Genomic DNA, 16,409 nt, shown 5'->3' with positions numbered 1-16,409 from the left:
CTAAATTTATCCCTACGTGCAACTGGGCGCAAAGGTTTGCAGATCACTTTATGAAGCCAATGCAATAATTCAAGGAAGAATGGAACTTATACACAGGAGACGGCACTTAGCCGCGATGTTTCCTGTTTCCGCACGGACCGGATTGCTGATGACTTATGACTGTTAAACTTTATAGATGACAATTAGCAAATTACTGGAATAAAAAAAATAACTGCTTGTACAATACGAAGCCAGGGGTTCAGCCATATTGTTTCCAGTGAAGTCATCATCTCCCGGTGCCATATTTGTATGCTGGAGGAAAGGCCGTCACCTTGAACCAGCTCTTTTGTTAATACCTTGTGCACAAGGACTATCTAAGGTAGACTTTATAGGAAGTATATACAGTATGGAAATACATAATCATGTTTTATTGGGCCATCTATGGTACTGATGACTGAGTTTGAAGTTGATTTTAATAAGGAAACTGTCACTGATAGTTTTTGCTACCCCGGCATGATATAGGAGCAGAAACCCTGACTCCAGCGATGTATCACTTATTGGGCTGCTTGCTATAATTTTGAGGAAATCCCAATTTAATCTGTTGCAGATCTAGCAGTTCTCTGAATGCTGAACTCTGTATAACCCCGCCCACATCACTGATTGGCAGTTTTCTGTGTACACTGTGCATAGGCAGAAAGCTGCCACGTTAGCTCAGCACATTTGGGCAGCATGATACCTCAGTGTTCGGCATCACTTCTTTGCAGCGCTGGGGTCCTGGGTTGAAATCCCACCAAGGACACCATCTGCACAGAGTTTGTATGTTCATCCTGTGTTTGTGCTGGTTTCCGCCGGGTTCTCCGGTTTCTTCCCACATTCCAAAGACATACTGATAGGGAATGTAGATTGTGAGCCCCAATGGGGACAGCGATGATAATGTCTGTAAAGCACTTTGGAATTATTGGCGCTATATAAGTGAGTAAATTAAATAAATTTAAAAAAATTGTGGTATCTGGTATAGCAGCTCAACTCTATCAAAGTAAATTTTGATGTGTTTTTTTTTTGTACTTTTTTTTCAAACATGACGTATATATAGTGTTTTGGTTATGGGACTATTAGTTAATTGAATATTTTTATTAGTGCCAAAATGGTATATAGAAAAAATTGGAGTCCGGCTCAACAGGACTGGATTTTCCTTTTCTTTTTCAAAAGAAAATATAGTGCAGTCGACGCGTTTCAACTGCACTAGGCAGTCATACTCAGCAGTGGTGGTGCGAACTGTAGAAGTGACATCAGCGATGCCTCACTGACTCCTCTTATCAGCATCAGTGAGGCATCGTTGGTCCTGGGGAGGGTGAGTAACAGCTGTGATCATTATTTTGTTGGTGTGCCACTTTATGGTTGCTGATACCTGAAATCGGACAACCCGTAGCAATCAGTATTGGGTAGGGATTGATGTGGCATCAGGATCCGACTCTTGAAATTGAAGGTTATGGCACAGTTGACTTTCTGTCCTTCTTTATAAAAGCAAATGATACTGTAATGACTTATTGGGAAGTGTTATTTGCTTAGTACCTGATTTATCTGCAGACGCTAACGTCTCCTGTTTCATCATTTGTTTAGCTGCCAAGGATACCAATCACCCGGCATACCCTATTCATCCTCTACACCTTCATAGCATACACAGCAGAATCATCGGGAGCCTTCAGCCGCGCCGAGACGCTCTGCGGTGGAGAGTTGGTGGACACGCTGCAGTTTGTTTGCGGAGATCGGGGCTTCTACTTTGGTAAGTGAAAGATATGGGCCAGGGAGCACCACAACTGGGCAAAAAAACCAATAATACTCAAAGCAACAAATATACTCAGGGGTGCCACTCAATGCATAGCGAAGAACCATATAAGAAGAGCAAGAAAAAAGAGACTACGCAAACAGGGCGCACACCCAAAAAATACTATAAAGTTACAAAAGTACAAAAATTTATTGAGAGCAAGACAGAAAACACAATCGAAATAGAAACATGTAAAAATATGATTATTCACTATGGGACCAGTGGTGTGTTAGTTGTATTTTTACATGTTTTTATTTCGATTGTGTTTTCTGTCTTGCTCTCAATAAATTTTTGTACTTTTGTAACCTTATAGTATTTTTTGGGTGTGCGCCCTGTTTGCATAGTCTCTTTTTTCTTGCTCTTCTTCTACTTTGGAAAGTGACTTATATTATTCACTTTCATATATGATTATTACCATCCTGGAGGGAACTCGTTTGTATACAAATTATACGTACATTTAGAGCCGCCTAGAATAAAGAGACCTAAGCATCTGAGCAATGTCAGCACCCAACAACTGCAGCGGGTGTAGTGTTTCCGAGCTTTGCTCTCTATTGGGATGCAGGCCTGTTGTCGCCAGAGGGGATCAAAAACATACTCAAGCGCATTGGTGGGGAAGGGTTTCCATATTTTTCTTCAAAAACCACTTAACACATTAAATGCCACACAGGGCACAGATTATTGCAACTTGAAGAAGAACTAATCTGTAAAGTTTACTATGTCTGCCCAAAATGACACTAAAATTTACTAACAAATCTTACATTCCTTCTCATGGTTCACATGTTGCATTTTTGCTGCATTTTTTTTTTTGCAGGCAAAACCTGCTTTCTTGGCAGTAAAAAAGCTGCTTGCACATAGTAGGGTTTGCTACTTTTTGTGTGTTTTTGCTGCATTTTTTTTGGTGTTGATTATATGTGTCATTTCATTTGTCTACAGTGCATGTTTAACAAAGTTAAGTTTGTTCACCAAAAAAGCATTGTTGCATTTTTGCTGCATTTTTATTTTATTTTCTGCAGGCAAAACCTGCTTTTTTTGCTATTTTTTTTCTATATTTTTGCTGCTTTTTTTTGGTGTGGATTTTATGTGTCATTTGTACATGTTTCATAAAGTTATGTTTGTTCACTGAAAAAGCATCGTTGCATTTTTTCCAGCATTTTTGCACTTTCTCATTGCTTTCTATGGTGCAAAAATGCTGAAAGAATTGACAGGCTATAGTCTTTATAAACAAAGCAGTTTTCCAATTCATTCAGGTAAAAAACAATCTTGTGCACGAGATTTCTGAAATCTCATCGCTTTTGCTGATACTGTAAAAAGCAACTGTTAATTTACATAAAAATAACGCGGCAAAAAAAAAAAATGCCATGGAGGATAGCACGAACTGATAGACTAGAACAGTGTTCCCCAAGTCCGATCCTCAAGAGCCACTAACAGGTCATGTTTTCAGGATTTCCTTAGTATTGCACAGGTGATAATTGCATCACCCGGACAGGCAAGCATTCAATGACCTGTGCAATACTAAGGAAATCCTCAAAACATGACCTGTTGGTAGCTCTTGAGGACCGGAGTTGGGGAACACTGGACTAGAAGATATCCACAGAAGGAAGAAAAGCTTCTAATCATTATTATCCAATTCAAAATTATTAATTCGCACTCCTATGAGCCACGTCTTGTAAAAGAATCACCACCACCACTTTCCTCTACAGTTCTCCTTTCTGTTGATAATTTAATAGTCCGTTTACATAGACCGACCGGTGGCACAATACAACCATGACATCAGCCAAGCCAAGCTCTTATGTGTATGGGGGAGACAGGAGAGATAGATGTATGGCGAACGAACATTCAACTGACATCTATGTCATGTGTATGGCCAGCTATGGAAGCATTCAGCACCATGATGTTCTGGACACCCAAGCACCTGTCTTCGACAGGGCTTGAAAGTCATCCCAACATGGCAGACGTGGAGGCCATTGGAAGGCTTCCGGCTGCCTTGGTGATCTATCTTGACCTCCCGATCACTTGAAGTGGTGGCCAACTGAGTCTTTGTCTTCTGTCTAACCAACTAGATGCTGAGGTCAACATTATCCTAGTGGTTAAAAGGCAAAAAGATTGGAGTTATCTCTGAATCTGGTCATCAGAGCATGGGGCCACCTGTCAAGTAGGCAGGATGGGCACAGGTATCATTGCACCACAGAGGTATGGCCAAGGCCGGACTGGCCATCTGGCAATTCTGGCAAATGTCAGAAGGGCCTGTCTGGTCGTGAGCCACCTTGTCTACTACGTTGTTTACAGAATCGGTATTCTCAAGACACTCATACTGTTAAGAGTTGTGACGGAGGTATCATTAGAAATATTGGTCTTGTAGTAAATCTTCCTTTCCTCCATCCAGGGTAATATTAGTGATATATCCCATCTGGTGCTAGGGGACGGGGACAACATGGGCCTGTGTGATTTGAAATTCAAGGACTGAATTTCAGCCCCAGTCCGTACCTAGGTACGGCGGTATATGGGAACGCTGGAGCTGACTCATGTAGACAGCTTATCTCCATTTGTGCATGGGTGTATAGAGTGGGGCTTCTACTGATGAACCTGTATCTTCCTCGTAGCACATGGGCAGCCATAATACCAAGCTAATTTTCCTTTACCTTTATCTATGAAATATTGATATATTTATTAAATCTTAAATTGCAGATGTAAGTTTGTTAGTTCTGGGCGTCTGGCTTAGATCTCGTAATCGTCTTGGCTTGTGATGTCACGCTTCATAGTGTCATTTGCTTTTTTCCTTGACAGCTGTCTATAGTACAATACACAATGAGGGGGGAAAATGCTTCTCTATGAACAGCTGATAAGAGTTTGTTCTGTGGAACTTGTGCTGACGATGCACATTCTTGGCCTATGTGTCCTTCTCGGTAAAATTGGCAGAGGAGAAAAGGAAGATCCAGGCAGGAGGCAGAATGGGGGGGACAGCGGTTCAGCGAGTTAGGTCCCACAAAGACCCTCTTTGTTGCTTCCTGCATTCCTCTGGGAGAGTAGATGGAGGGGAGGCGGAGGGAGATTGTTTACTTCAAATTCCCCTTTAACGCAGTTTGATTGATTTGGCAAAAAAAGGCGAGGGAGGGTGTTTGAGGTAAGCGAGGGACAAGGAAAGGATGTTGAAAGGAAATTGCCAGCATATTTACAGCGCACAAGTCGTGAGAGAGAAAGACAAAATGCAGGAATTCTGTATGACCCAAAAGGCCAATCATGTCCTGCCGGCTAATGGGCTCTTCTGTGACCCAAAAAAGCGTAGCCGGGTGGTCTAAGTGCCTATGTACACTTTTGATGATCGCTGTCTTTACACTACAAAGGGATCGAGTTAATTTACAGTCCTGGACACATAACATGGGTATTATGGATGTCATTACAGCTCAAGCTTATCATGGCTGCTACTACTGTAACTACAAAACAGAAATACAGCCATGGCCTGTCAATCACCTGAAACACGAGCCGTGAGAGAGGATCCGCCATCAATAACTTATTATTGCACGGGGAATATGCAGCTGGCCTTATATTTCTAGCACCATTACATGGCAGCCATACAGTGTAATGGCAGACCATGTGAAACGTAGATAGCCGAGTTCCCCAGAAAGGGAAAGGTTCTTTGTTAGCAGCTCTCCGCTCTAATTCACACAAAGGACCCACTTTATGACAGTGTTATTCCCTAATTGGACATATGGAAAGGCCGTGTCTTCATTGGAGAGATTCTGATAGTAATCAATTTTCATTAGAGGAGTGACATTTTCCCTAATGCATCTCCTTAAAGAGTAAACTTTTTTTTAAAATTTAATAACTCTACATAAATGGCAAACTAATGATTTTCTTCAGTATTCTTTACTACTAGGATTTTGCTTCCTATTCACCTAAGCACTTTGCTGCAATGATTTTTATATGCCCAGATCATGCTCCTTTATAAGCTGCTTTCAACTGCTGCTCATTATCTGTACACTGTATTCAAATACCGTAATCTGAGTACGTGGTAGAGGACTGGGAGCAAAGCAGAGAGGTTCAGACAGGGAAAATCCTGTACTCTGATGGAATACAGTGTACTGATCTTTGCAGAGCAGCAGTTGAAAGCAGCTTCTAAAGGAGCATGAACTTGCAATGAAACATCACTGCAGAACAATGTTCGGGTGAGAAGGAAGATAAAATACAATATTGAAGTATATTATAACAAACAATAACCTTAAAAACTGGAATGCCTGACCAATAATTACAATTAAAAAAAGTTTAGTAACTCTTTAAAAGGTACCTGTCCTCTTATCTATGATGAGTGTAGCATGACAAATTGGAAGTCATATTTATTTCACAGTTTTTGAGAAATTTGAGTCAGATGTCTTCATTATATGCATGCTAACCCCCACCCTAAGCCTCCAATTTCTGTGCATGGGAGCTGTCAATCAATAGCTGGAGGGTGAGTATACCTCCCACATCATATATATCATTGGATATCATATGCACATGTTTATGCGGATCTCAAAACCTGCAGCACATTACCGATATCGGACAATTAATATGAGCATGTCTGGAATTACTTTTTTCTGCTCTCATTGAGAAACATTAAGGAGCTGAAAAATGTCCATTATGGTAACCGGAAAGTAGAGACATAATCTATTCAAAGAAATGTTTTTACATCCTTTTTTTTATTAAAAAAAAAAGAAGCTATTAACTCTGGTGCCATCAATATTGCCAGACGCTGCTTATTAAAGTACACTTGATATCTGTTATTATAATGTTTTACAGTCAAGTGACGTTTTCATTGCTGCGAGGTATTTTTCACTGTTTGTCATAGGACTATGGTCTGTTGAGGAGGTTGGGCTGTCTACATGTTTATCGGCTCCAGCCTGTATCTCAAATTTATTCTAAATCATCACTATAGAGGAACGAAATTAAAGGTTCTTTACAACACTATTTGCTTTACTATCTACCGACAAACTAACAGTTGTTAACTAACTGCTTATTCTATCCAATGCCAACACAGAGCAGTTACTGACTGCTCCTATTAAAGATTCAGTTGCTCCACATTAACAGAGCAGCTCTTCTTCTTTCGGCCTGCTCTGTCGACAGGGCGTGACTGCCAACGTCATGCTGATTGACAGCTTGTTCCCTACAGTTAAGCAGTGGAGAGCTGGCTGTCCATCAGCATGACATCGGCAGTCATGCCAAGTCAATAGAGCAGAGTGGAAGAGAAGACGTCGCTCTGTCGACGAGGCATGACTGCCGACATCATGCTGGTTGATAGCCGGCTCCCCGCAGTTAGGCAGCAGGGATCCAACAATCAGCATGACACTAGCAGTAAGGGTCCTTCAATAGAGCAGAGCGGAAGATAAGCTGCTGTTTTTTTTACGTGAAACGGCATCGGGCACAAGAGGCCAGTAGGTAGCAAGTACCTGCCTCTTAATACTTAGGCTCATAAAAAAATTGTTCCAGATAACCCCTTTAATCTACATTAAGGCAATAAAGAAGTGTAATACCATGCCCGTAGCTTGCATACCATTCCTCTTCATGCTGCTGATTTGATATGGAAGCAAGTTTTGCTCATAGATACATATATAATCCATGAAAAAAGATGGGGCCATCTTATTTTTGTATGGCATGTTACACAGAGCACCATACGTCAGCACCCAAAGTGCCCACCATCCTTTATACCCAACAATAATGCTGCTTGGTTAGGACATCAAATATCAATTTCACATAAAAATGCTGATAATGCCAATGTCTGGTCTGGTATAACTGTTTTATTGCTTTAAATTCTGGAAAAAATGTCTGCCCACTGTCCTACACCCTATTTATACCATTTATACCAGAAAAAGACAGCAACAGACCAAGCAAATACAAGTTGGACAGTTTTTCCAAAACAATGCATTCACTTTTTGTGTTAATTATATATTATGCTAGCTTTTCCTTTGGTAGTTTGTAATTATAGAGGGAAAATGATTTTTAGAACAAATAGATACATAATTAACGCATTGAAATATGCTATAAAAATCTGCACGTATAAATAACTCTCTTGATCAAACATAGTGATTTGGTAAGTGGCCACATCACAAGATCGTACAAACCCAACAGCTTTAGTTCCACCGACTATTTAGAAGTTGGAGATCTTTTGAAGCAACTTTGGCGAAGTAAACAGGGAACCACATGAACATGGATTCTTTCTGCTATGTGTAATGACACAAAACATCTGTAGGGTACAGGCTGAATCAACACTTCAGTATATCAACATATCAAGCCTGCACATATATTGCCAGCACATTTCGAGTCCAATAACTTTTAGTGCTCCACAGGAAAGTACAGTTTGTTTATGAATGCTCATCAATTAATATGGCAGAAATTCACAAGGACGACCCAAATCCTCTCAGTGTTCAACGTATTCGAGAATCCAAGAAAGATTCACTTGGGTTTTTGTTGATGTTTATATCCTTGTAATATCTGCCATAGTAAAACTGAGCTCAAGTTGTCGTCATCACTGAGCGGACCTTCCAAGAAGCTAAAGCTGACCTTTGTAGGAATAAAACTACTTAACAGATGTATTTAGACAGTGAAACCTCACTAAAAGACCACTTCTTTGAGAAAGCTGCTAAATTAGAACATTTATGAAGAACATCTATTCTGTGGATACTGGATATTTTGATTGAGAGCACCACCCTTCGAGAAGATCGATTTTTGAAACTTGGTCATATGGCTTAGTGTTGAACTGGAGAGCCAAGGACCTATCGGTGACACTGACTCTGGGAGCCCACAGATCAGTTACACCCCATAATACTTGACCCTTGTTCACGAATTTGCCCAAATAATATACTGGGTAGTTGATAAATAAATTATGAGATGCTTCTTTTATCTGTAATTGGTGTATTATGTGTACTGTGCAAAACTATAAGGGATCGTGAGGCCCACCGTGAGTTTCACCTTTTCTCCTGTGCGCCAGTCCGAGCCTGGTATAGCTCCTCTTATTACTCCAATACTAACACATTTCTGGCAGTGTTTGATTGGGCATACTTTTGCACCCAGGCCTCTGTATTGGAGGGAAAGAAAGTTTCCCAGTCACCAAACAAACATACAATGGAGACAGAACATTGTGTCACTGAAGCTCTGTTCACATTTGTGTTATGCTCCGTTTGCCAGATGCATTGCACAACGAACACCAATGGCGCCGTTGAATTTTAATCAGGTTTCATTAGGTGAAATAAACATAGCCTCAGATATGCTTTTAGTGCAATAAGTAATGACTAAGAGATGTGATACCAAGTATCTCTTCAGGCTAACATTTCATAAATATGTCAGAATGAATAATGTGCTGGAAGGTAGACAGTAAAGTGTTTTTTTATGAAACAGGATATTCATTGTATAAATTGTTTAGTTTATTAAGTTTGTTCTGTATATGACCTGTGCAAGTCAAGTGAAGACACTATGATTGGTTTATTCTAGTCATACTTCCTTTGCTTCTCATTTCCCATGTAGAAGTCTCCATTGGACTTTCCCACTTGACAATTGTAACAAACGTTTGCCAAAAGAGCGTGCACTTTCTTCTACAGACTTTGGAGATCTCGTTGGAGATTGTGAAGAGACAACAAATACTGCCCAACTGATACATTCCATGGCTCGTCTTAGTTTATTGTTCACCATGAAACATTGAAAAGGGTGATTTGGTTTGGATTGCTCTGGATGTTTTGGCTGTTCTGGCTACTGAAGATAGCTCTCTTATGTAAGATTATCACAGCAATGTTGAAGCTGACCATACCCATAAGAGATATGCTCTCCTGCAGACCTCATTTACAAAGGATCGGGTACATTGAAATCCAACATGACTGATCTTATTTTATCTTGACATTTGTCAGTCAAGACAAGAAGTCTCCCTTCACATACGATTGTCAATCAATACCTCTGAAATCGGTAGATGTGTCCGATTTTTGTCTACTGTGTCTGTCAAGTTTCAGTCGATCTTAATGTGATGTTTATGATGAAACTAATCATCTCCGCGCCATGTTTATTTTTTTATACATAATTTCTTATGATAACCCAACTAAAACTCAGTAATATAGCATATGAATCACCATAGAAGGGTTAACATACCGAAGCAGAATTAATGGAAAAGAGCTGAGCGAGCTTAGCGTGACACCCCCTATCCAAGAGTGAAATCCAAGACTCTTGTTTACATGGCTTACTCTGCTGGTATTTGAGCTGAGGGACATGAATATTTATCTGACATCTTCAGGCCATTTAGGAATACGACGATAAACGTCCAGAGGAGCTAAATCTGCATAACGTTTGATTCGTGGATTACACATGGATCGTTCACTTTATTGGTGTGTTATGACCATACGGTTGTGGCGCTATTGAAATTTTCAGATTTTTTTTTTTGAGATTTCAATTTTTGGGTCTTATTTGAATATAGTCATAGCACAAAAAAAAGGAAAAGAAAAAGGATTCTGGCCAATTGGCCTGAGACCAGAAACTGCTGGTGTCTGAGATTACAGGAATCTTGTCCCTATAAGAATGGATATGATCCAAGAGGAAAGAGCAGTCCAGACTGTGAAATCAAGATCACAGAACTGAAGAACTATTCAGTTTATACAAACAAAAGAGTAAAAGAAGAGTTACCTGACTTACCAAAATTTTCTCCATTGCGTCAGAAAAGTGTTTCCTACAGATGATACTTATAGTAGTCTCTCACTATTTAAAACCTCCTGTGTGTTTGCCATATTGTGGTGTCATTGAAAGAGAACCCTCTTCTCCTTGCCAATAAACATTGGGGAATATATAGACCAGATATAATATCATCATTTTATATCGTTTTATAGGAAAAATTGGAGACAGTAGATCTATGGCCAATGCAAATTCTACGAGCAGGTGTCCATGGCAAAGAGAAGTCCAGCTCTACTTGTCATGTGCAACCTTATAGCCAACCTATGAGCAACCTTACTTATGTGTTTTTTTTTTAGCAAATCACGAATATGACAAGCAGAGCTGGAGTTAAGATATTAACTGTGTTTTTAAAGGACTTACGATGACCTACCGTTAGGACATGTCTTCAATAACAGATCAGTTGGGATGTAAAACTACAGTCAATCAGGTGACATCTGCTCCGATGGTTGCCAGATAACAATAATCTACATGGTGGAACACAGCAGACCCACATATTGTTTAATTGATGTTGCTTTGTCCTGCACCTTATCTCCTATTTACTTAATTGGAACCTGTGTTATACCCCAAACTAATGGCGTGTATATAAAGAAGTTTTAATTAATGCTGATTAAATCCTTACCTTGCTTGTAGAAGTCTGTTTTGTTGTTTTAAAGAAATCCATAGGTGAAATTGTATGCCAATAGCTGTAAGTGCAGTGGGCGGGTGCTGCACTTAAATCTATCCAGAAGTTCTCCCTATTCCCCTCCTCCTGTCTTCCTTCTGTCCCTGTCTGACAGGTCACTGAAACTTGAGTGATCTGAAAACAGGAGTCAGCCAACTATAAGTCCACTGTTCCTGGTGCCAGTGGTGGATGGAAGTACAGCTCCGTTAACGGCTTAGTGGCTGCAGTGTGATACTTCAGATCCCCCCTATTCATTTGAATAGGGAAGATGTACCATACCTATTCCATGCAATTATGCAGTTGATGGAGCTAGCTGTGCAACTCTGCAACTGATTAGATCCAGCCGCCACCGGCACCGTGAACAGTTGATCGGCAAGAGTGTAGGTGTCTCACCAACACTGGTCTAGCATTGATGACCTATCCTAAGGATAAGCCATCAATCTTAAAGAACCAGACAACCCTATTAAGGTTCTAAAGACAAGGGAATGTTGACTTCTGGATACTACTAGGTCAACCTTAGTTATATCGTGCATTGCGCCTATACATTATCACACTGTGAATGTTGTGTCACTATTAACAGTAATTGTATTTGTTTTTAAGGCTTATTATTGGACTAAAACATTAGTGTACTATTTTTATTTATGTTGCTGTCAGAAAAGTTTTACTTAATGTTAATAAACTACTTTTTTGTCTTCTAGAAAAGAATCCCGGCCGCTCCAATCGCAGGCCTAACAGAGGAATTGTTGAGGAATGCTGCTTCCGAAGTTGTGACCTAGATTTACTGGAGACATACTGTGCGAAGCCCGTGAAAAATGAGAGAGATCTATCCACTGCACCTGCCTCAGCGATGCCATCCCTGAACAAGGTGAGTGTGAAGGTGTCAGGTTTTCTGTAATCTTAATCTGATCAAGAATCTGCTGAATAAAAGTGAACAGTAAAATCGAGACTTGACCGTGAGATTGTGCTTACGATGAGGGTTCAGTCAGCTTGGCTGAAAGCCTTTTAACCATTAGAGTGTCTACTGAAGGATGCAAGGATAGACCGACCATTTTCGCTTTAGGGGAATCCTGAAGACCTGTAGCTAAAGGGAGACCACAGTTCTTTGGGGAGTTAGCACTCATGAAAATTAAAAGTTCCCACATATTAGGACCCCGAATTAGAATGGCTGAGAAGAAGCGAGAGGGAAAGGCACATTTTTAGTCAAAGCTAAAATTCTGAGTCTGATTCATTATTTTATCTGCACCTTTTTTGGTCAAGATTTTGATGTTTTTAGCGTGTTTTTCAACTAATTCTTCTTTTAATTTGCATAATTTAAAAGTTTACTGTATTTGAATTTGCCAGGTTTTTTTTTATGTCCACTTTTGTTGGGCAAAGTTCAAGTTTTCCAGATGTTTTTTTTTGCCTGAGTAATCATTTGCAACTTTTTGAAAAGTTGCAAAATTTGTCGAATATGCTCTCTAGTCCCTTCTCTGGAGTGATTTTATGTGCGACAGGTATTTTTGCCCAATACATGTCCCATTTGGGAAAATATGCACTAATAAGTGATAAAAAAGGTTAACAGTAGGCAAAATAAAGATAATTTTTGACTTCATAAACCACGTGCTCCATTTTGAAAAATTTGCCATGAGCCAAAAACAGAAAAGTAACTTAAAAAATACCCCCAAATGATGTGTGTTAGTTTTTGACTAGCGGTTAGTGCTGATGAAGTCAGAAACATAAAAATGGGAGAACTTCAAGCAATAAGTAATTCAATTTGTATTGAAGAATTTGCCTTTCACTTTTAGACCTTTACATTTTTCACGTTTCTTATGTGTTTTATGGTTGCAAAACGTAAGTCTACAGCATTTGTTACTAATAATAATTGTATCTCTTATATCTTGTAGGACATCTATCACAAGCATTCTCACAAGTACTCTAAGTATGACATTTGGCAAAGAAAATCCACGCAACGTCTACGAAGAGGGGTTCCTGCCATTGTTCGTGCTCGCCAATACAGGTGGCGGGTGCAGCAAATTGAAGAAACTCAACAGCTTTTAGAACATCGACCACTAACAACGTTACCTGCGAAGCAGCCTTATCTCATTCATCAAGACTCAGATCCATCCCACGATTGAGCTGGAAATCACTACTAAAGAACATTCCACTGCCTTCATTTTCTGTTCCTAGAATTTGATTGTTTTTCTTCTGATATCTCAGAAAGGGAAGGAGAATAAGCTCAACGACGGAAGTGAAGCCTAAAAACTCCATGTGTGACACCTCACAGAAGAGACAAAAATGAGCAAAATGAGAGACGCCAAAGCAGGAACAACATTGTTTTTGGTGGGAAATTTTTCTGTGGTTTTTTTTAATGTCCTTTTCTATGTTTTTTTTTGTTTTTGTTTTACTGCATTTCAAAATCGAACCTTACGTGTGTGTATGTGAACTTTTATGCAAAGACGCAAAAGCAGGTCTCTATACACGCACAGAAATATGCAAAAAAAACTTGTCTTTGTTGTGGCACATCAAGTCCTGAACGTGCCAAGAATGAAAGAAACAAACATTTTCTACCAATGGAAGTATTGTAAAAAAAAAAAAAAAAATCCATCCCAATAATTACCTTAGGGTGGAAAGGGCAAAATCAGTGCAGAAGGGAACTTTGTCTTCCATTTCTTATGCCTGGTTTCTATGCTACTTAATGTTTTCTTTATTTTTCTGTAGCATTTATTGTCAGTGTCCAAATTTTTTTTTTGCACCTTTTTTATGCCTGAGATTCCAAGGGCATGCAAGGTTTTTGGGGTTTTTCTTTTACTTGACTCCTATGTGTCACCAAGCTGTGCAGCATTATACATGGTGGTGTGTCGCAGTTTTCGGTATCTTAGGGGTCGAGCGCAAGATTCCAAATGTATTTGCACCTTTTAATCATTGAAAACTAAGAAAGAACGAAGAAGAAGAAGTAGGCAGAAGGCTATATATTTTTTTTTTTTTAGTTTGAGTTGGAGCGCTGTCTGCTTTGCACATATGCCACAGATTACAATGATTTTATATATGTATAATATATCTATATATTCTATTTTTTTTTTTTTTTTTTTGCAAAAAGGTAAAAAAAAAGTCAAGCACTATTTTTATGGGATTTTTTTTTTTTTGTAAAGCAATGAAGAAGGGGACATGATATTTTAAATATGATGTCCTTTTGGTGCTAAAGTTAAAATGAGGGGAAAGAGCTGGATTGAAATGTCAGATTTAGCCTATACGGCTAAATATATAATACGGAAAACATTCATAGACGAATGAATCCTTGCCATAGATCGAACGTAATAGATGAGTTATTGAACTTGAAAAAAAAGAAATGCTTTTCGTTTTAAGAAAAGTATATTTTTCCCTCCTCGGAATTGTGTAGTGTTACTTAAAATGAAGCCATTCATATGCAATTGCGACAGTATGAAATGATGTTGTGTGGTCTAATCCCAGACCTAAGGAAAAGGGAATTACAATATGTCATTATATTTTCAGCTAGTCACACCCACGCGGAACTGTTCTCTATAGTACATAGTATAGTCTGTTGATTCTGCGCAGTTTATGGAGATACCACCTCAACCTATTAAAATAGCCATATGGACTTTAAATTTAGGTTAGAATGCATACAGCATTGAATATTTTAGACTTTTTTGTATAACAAAATCACCCTCCATACAATATGTTATTCTTAAATTAAACCAACCAAATTCCCATTTTAGCCAGGAAATAAAGTGACAGATAAACAATGCAGGTTCCATCAAAAACTGAGCAGACCAAACAGTTCAAGTGAAAAAAAAAAAAATATGTGGTCACAATTCTGTAATTAAAGGGAATCTGTCACCAGGTTTTTGCTACTGCTTGATGTAAGGGGAGAAACCCTAATTCCAGCGATGTATCACTTGCTGGGCTACATGCTGCAATTTTGATAAAATCACCGTTTGCTGAAGATCTTCCAGTTCTCTGAATGCTGAGCTCTGTATAACCCCTCCCACACCACTGATTGGCAGCTTTCTGCCTATGAACAGCGCAAGGCTGCCAATCAGTGCAGGGTATGGGGTTAGAATACCTAGCAGCAGGTTTACTAGTTTTCTAGTGATAATTTCCTGCTGAAAAAAAAACTGTGATTTTATAAAAATTACAGCAAGCAGCTCGGTAAGTGACACATTGCCGTAATCAGGGTCTCTGATGAGTAGCAAAAACTTGGTGACAGATTTCCTTTAAATCAAACGTGACTAAGTAAAGCATACAATTTTTTGAAATAGCTGTAAAATATTAGATAAATTAGTGTTTTTTTTTCTGGAACATTTCCACTGTTGTCTAAAGCTGTGTCTCGTATTGCAGTTTGTACCATTCAATGGATTGGGACTGGGCTGCAATACCAGATATATCCTTTATTGGGTTTGCTTTGAGGCCAAAAAAACAGACCATTTTTCAAGTCTCGGACAACCCCTTTAATTAGTTATATAGAAAGCTAATAAATCTTATATTAAAAGCTCCATCACCTACTTTGCAAATGGATCGATTTGAATTTTTAAATTGTACGCTCTATTAATTAATGGATTTATCTCTTTTTTGATTGGATTTTTTCACGTCATTCACTTATCCGCTAAGCACTTGCCTATAAAATAAAAAAAATCAAGAATTCTGTTTATTCAGTTTATAGCACTGCATTGCTGATTGAACTACACACTTTATACTCATTTTAGCATTGATCCTTAAGAATTCTACCAAGACATTATGAAGTATAGATTGCTTGATGGGATTGTGAGCAGAGTTTTACGGCAATGTGTGATGAATACATCTGTAATAAGGAGTTTACCTGCACCGTAGTCTTTACTAATAAAAAAAGTCAACTAGGTGATAATACTTAGCAATTTCAGAAGATAGAATGCCATTAAGGCTACGTTCACATTAGCGTCGCGTCGCTGTTGCGTCGGCGACGCAGCGGCGACGCGTGCGTCGTTTTTTGACGAAATCGGACGCAAGAAAAATGCAACTTGTAGCGTTTTCTTGCGTCCGACGCTAGCGTCTAAAACGACGCACGTGTCGGAAAACGCGTGCAAAAAGACGCACGCGTCCCCTATGTTAAACATAGGGGCGCGTCGCCGCTGCGTCGCCGACGCAACAGCGACGCGACGCTAATGTGAACGTAGCCTAAAGTGTTCCTAAAGAAAATGGGTCATCAGAAAATTACAATTTGCTTAAATCAGATTTTTGTGTTAATGTATTTTTTTTTTATTTAATTTTGCCAATACTAATAATTTCATATCACGA

The 16,409-nt window shown here is 39.1% G+C and overlaps 1 protein-coding gene across 1 annotated transcript in view; it reads left to right on the top strand.

Annotated features, from left to right (window-relative positions):
• The window catches only part of IGF2 (insulin like growth factor 2), a 40,607-nt gene extending 26,152 nt beyond the window's left edge, over positions 1-14,455 (top strand). Inside the window, exons 2-4 of the mRNA XM_069738576.1 lie at positions 1,600-1,762; positions 11,840-12,006; positions 13,025-14,455. Coding sequence (XP_069594677.1) covers positions 1,600-1,762; positions 11,840-12,006; positions 13,025-13,255 — 561 coding nt within the window. The 3' untranslated portion in view covers positions 13,256-14,455. The remainder of the gene's footprint in view (positions 1-1,599; positions 1,763-11,839; positions 12,007-13,024) is intronic.
• Positions 14,456-16,409: the final 1,954 nt, after the last annotated feature.

This window comes from Ranitomeya imitator, chromosome 9, assembly GCF_032444005.1.
Source record: "Ranitomeya imitator isolate aRanImi1 chromosome 9, aRanImi1.pri, whole genome shotgun sequence".
Classification (NCBI taxonomy): Eukaryota; Metazoa; Chordata; class Amphibia; order Anura; family Dendrobatidae; genus Ranitomeya; species Ranitomeya imitator.
The sequence above is the reverse complement of the archived record's forward strand: the minus strand, read 5'-3'. Positions and strand labels throughout refer to the sequence as shown.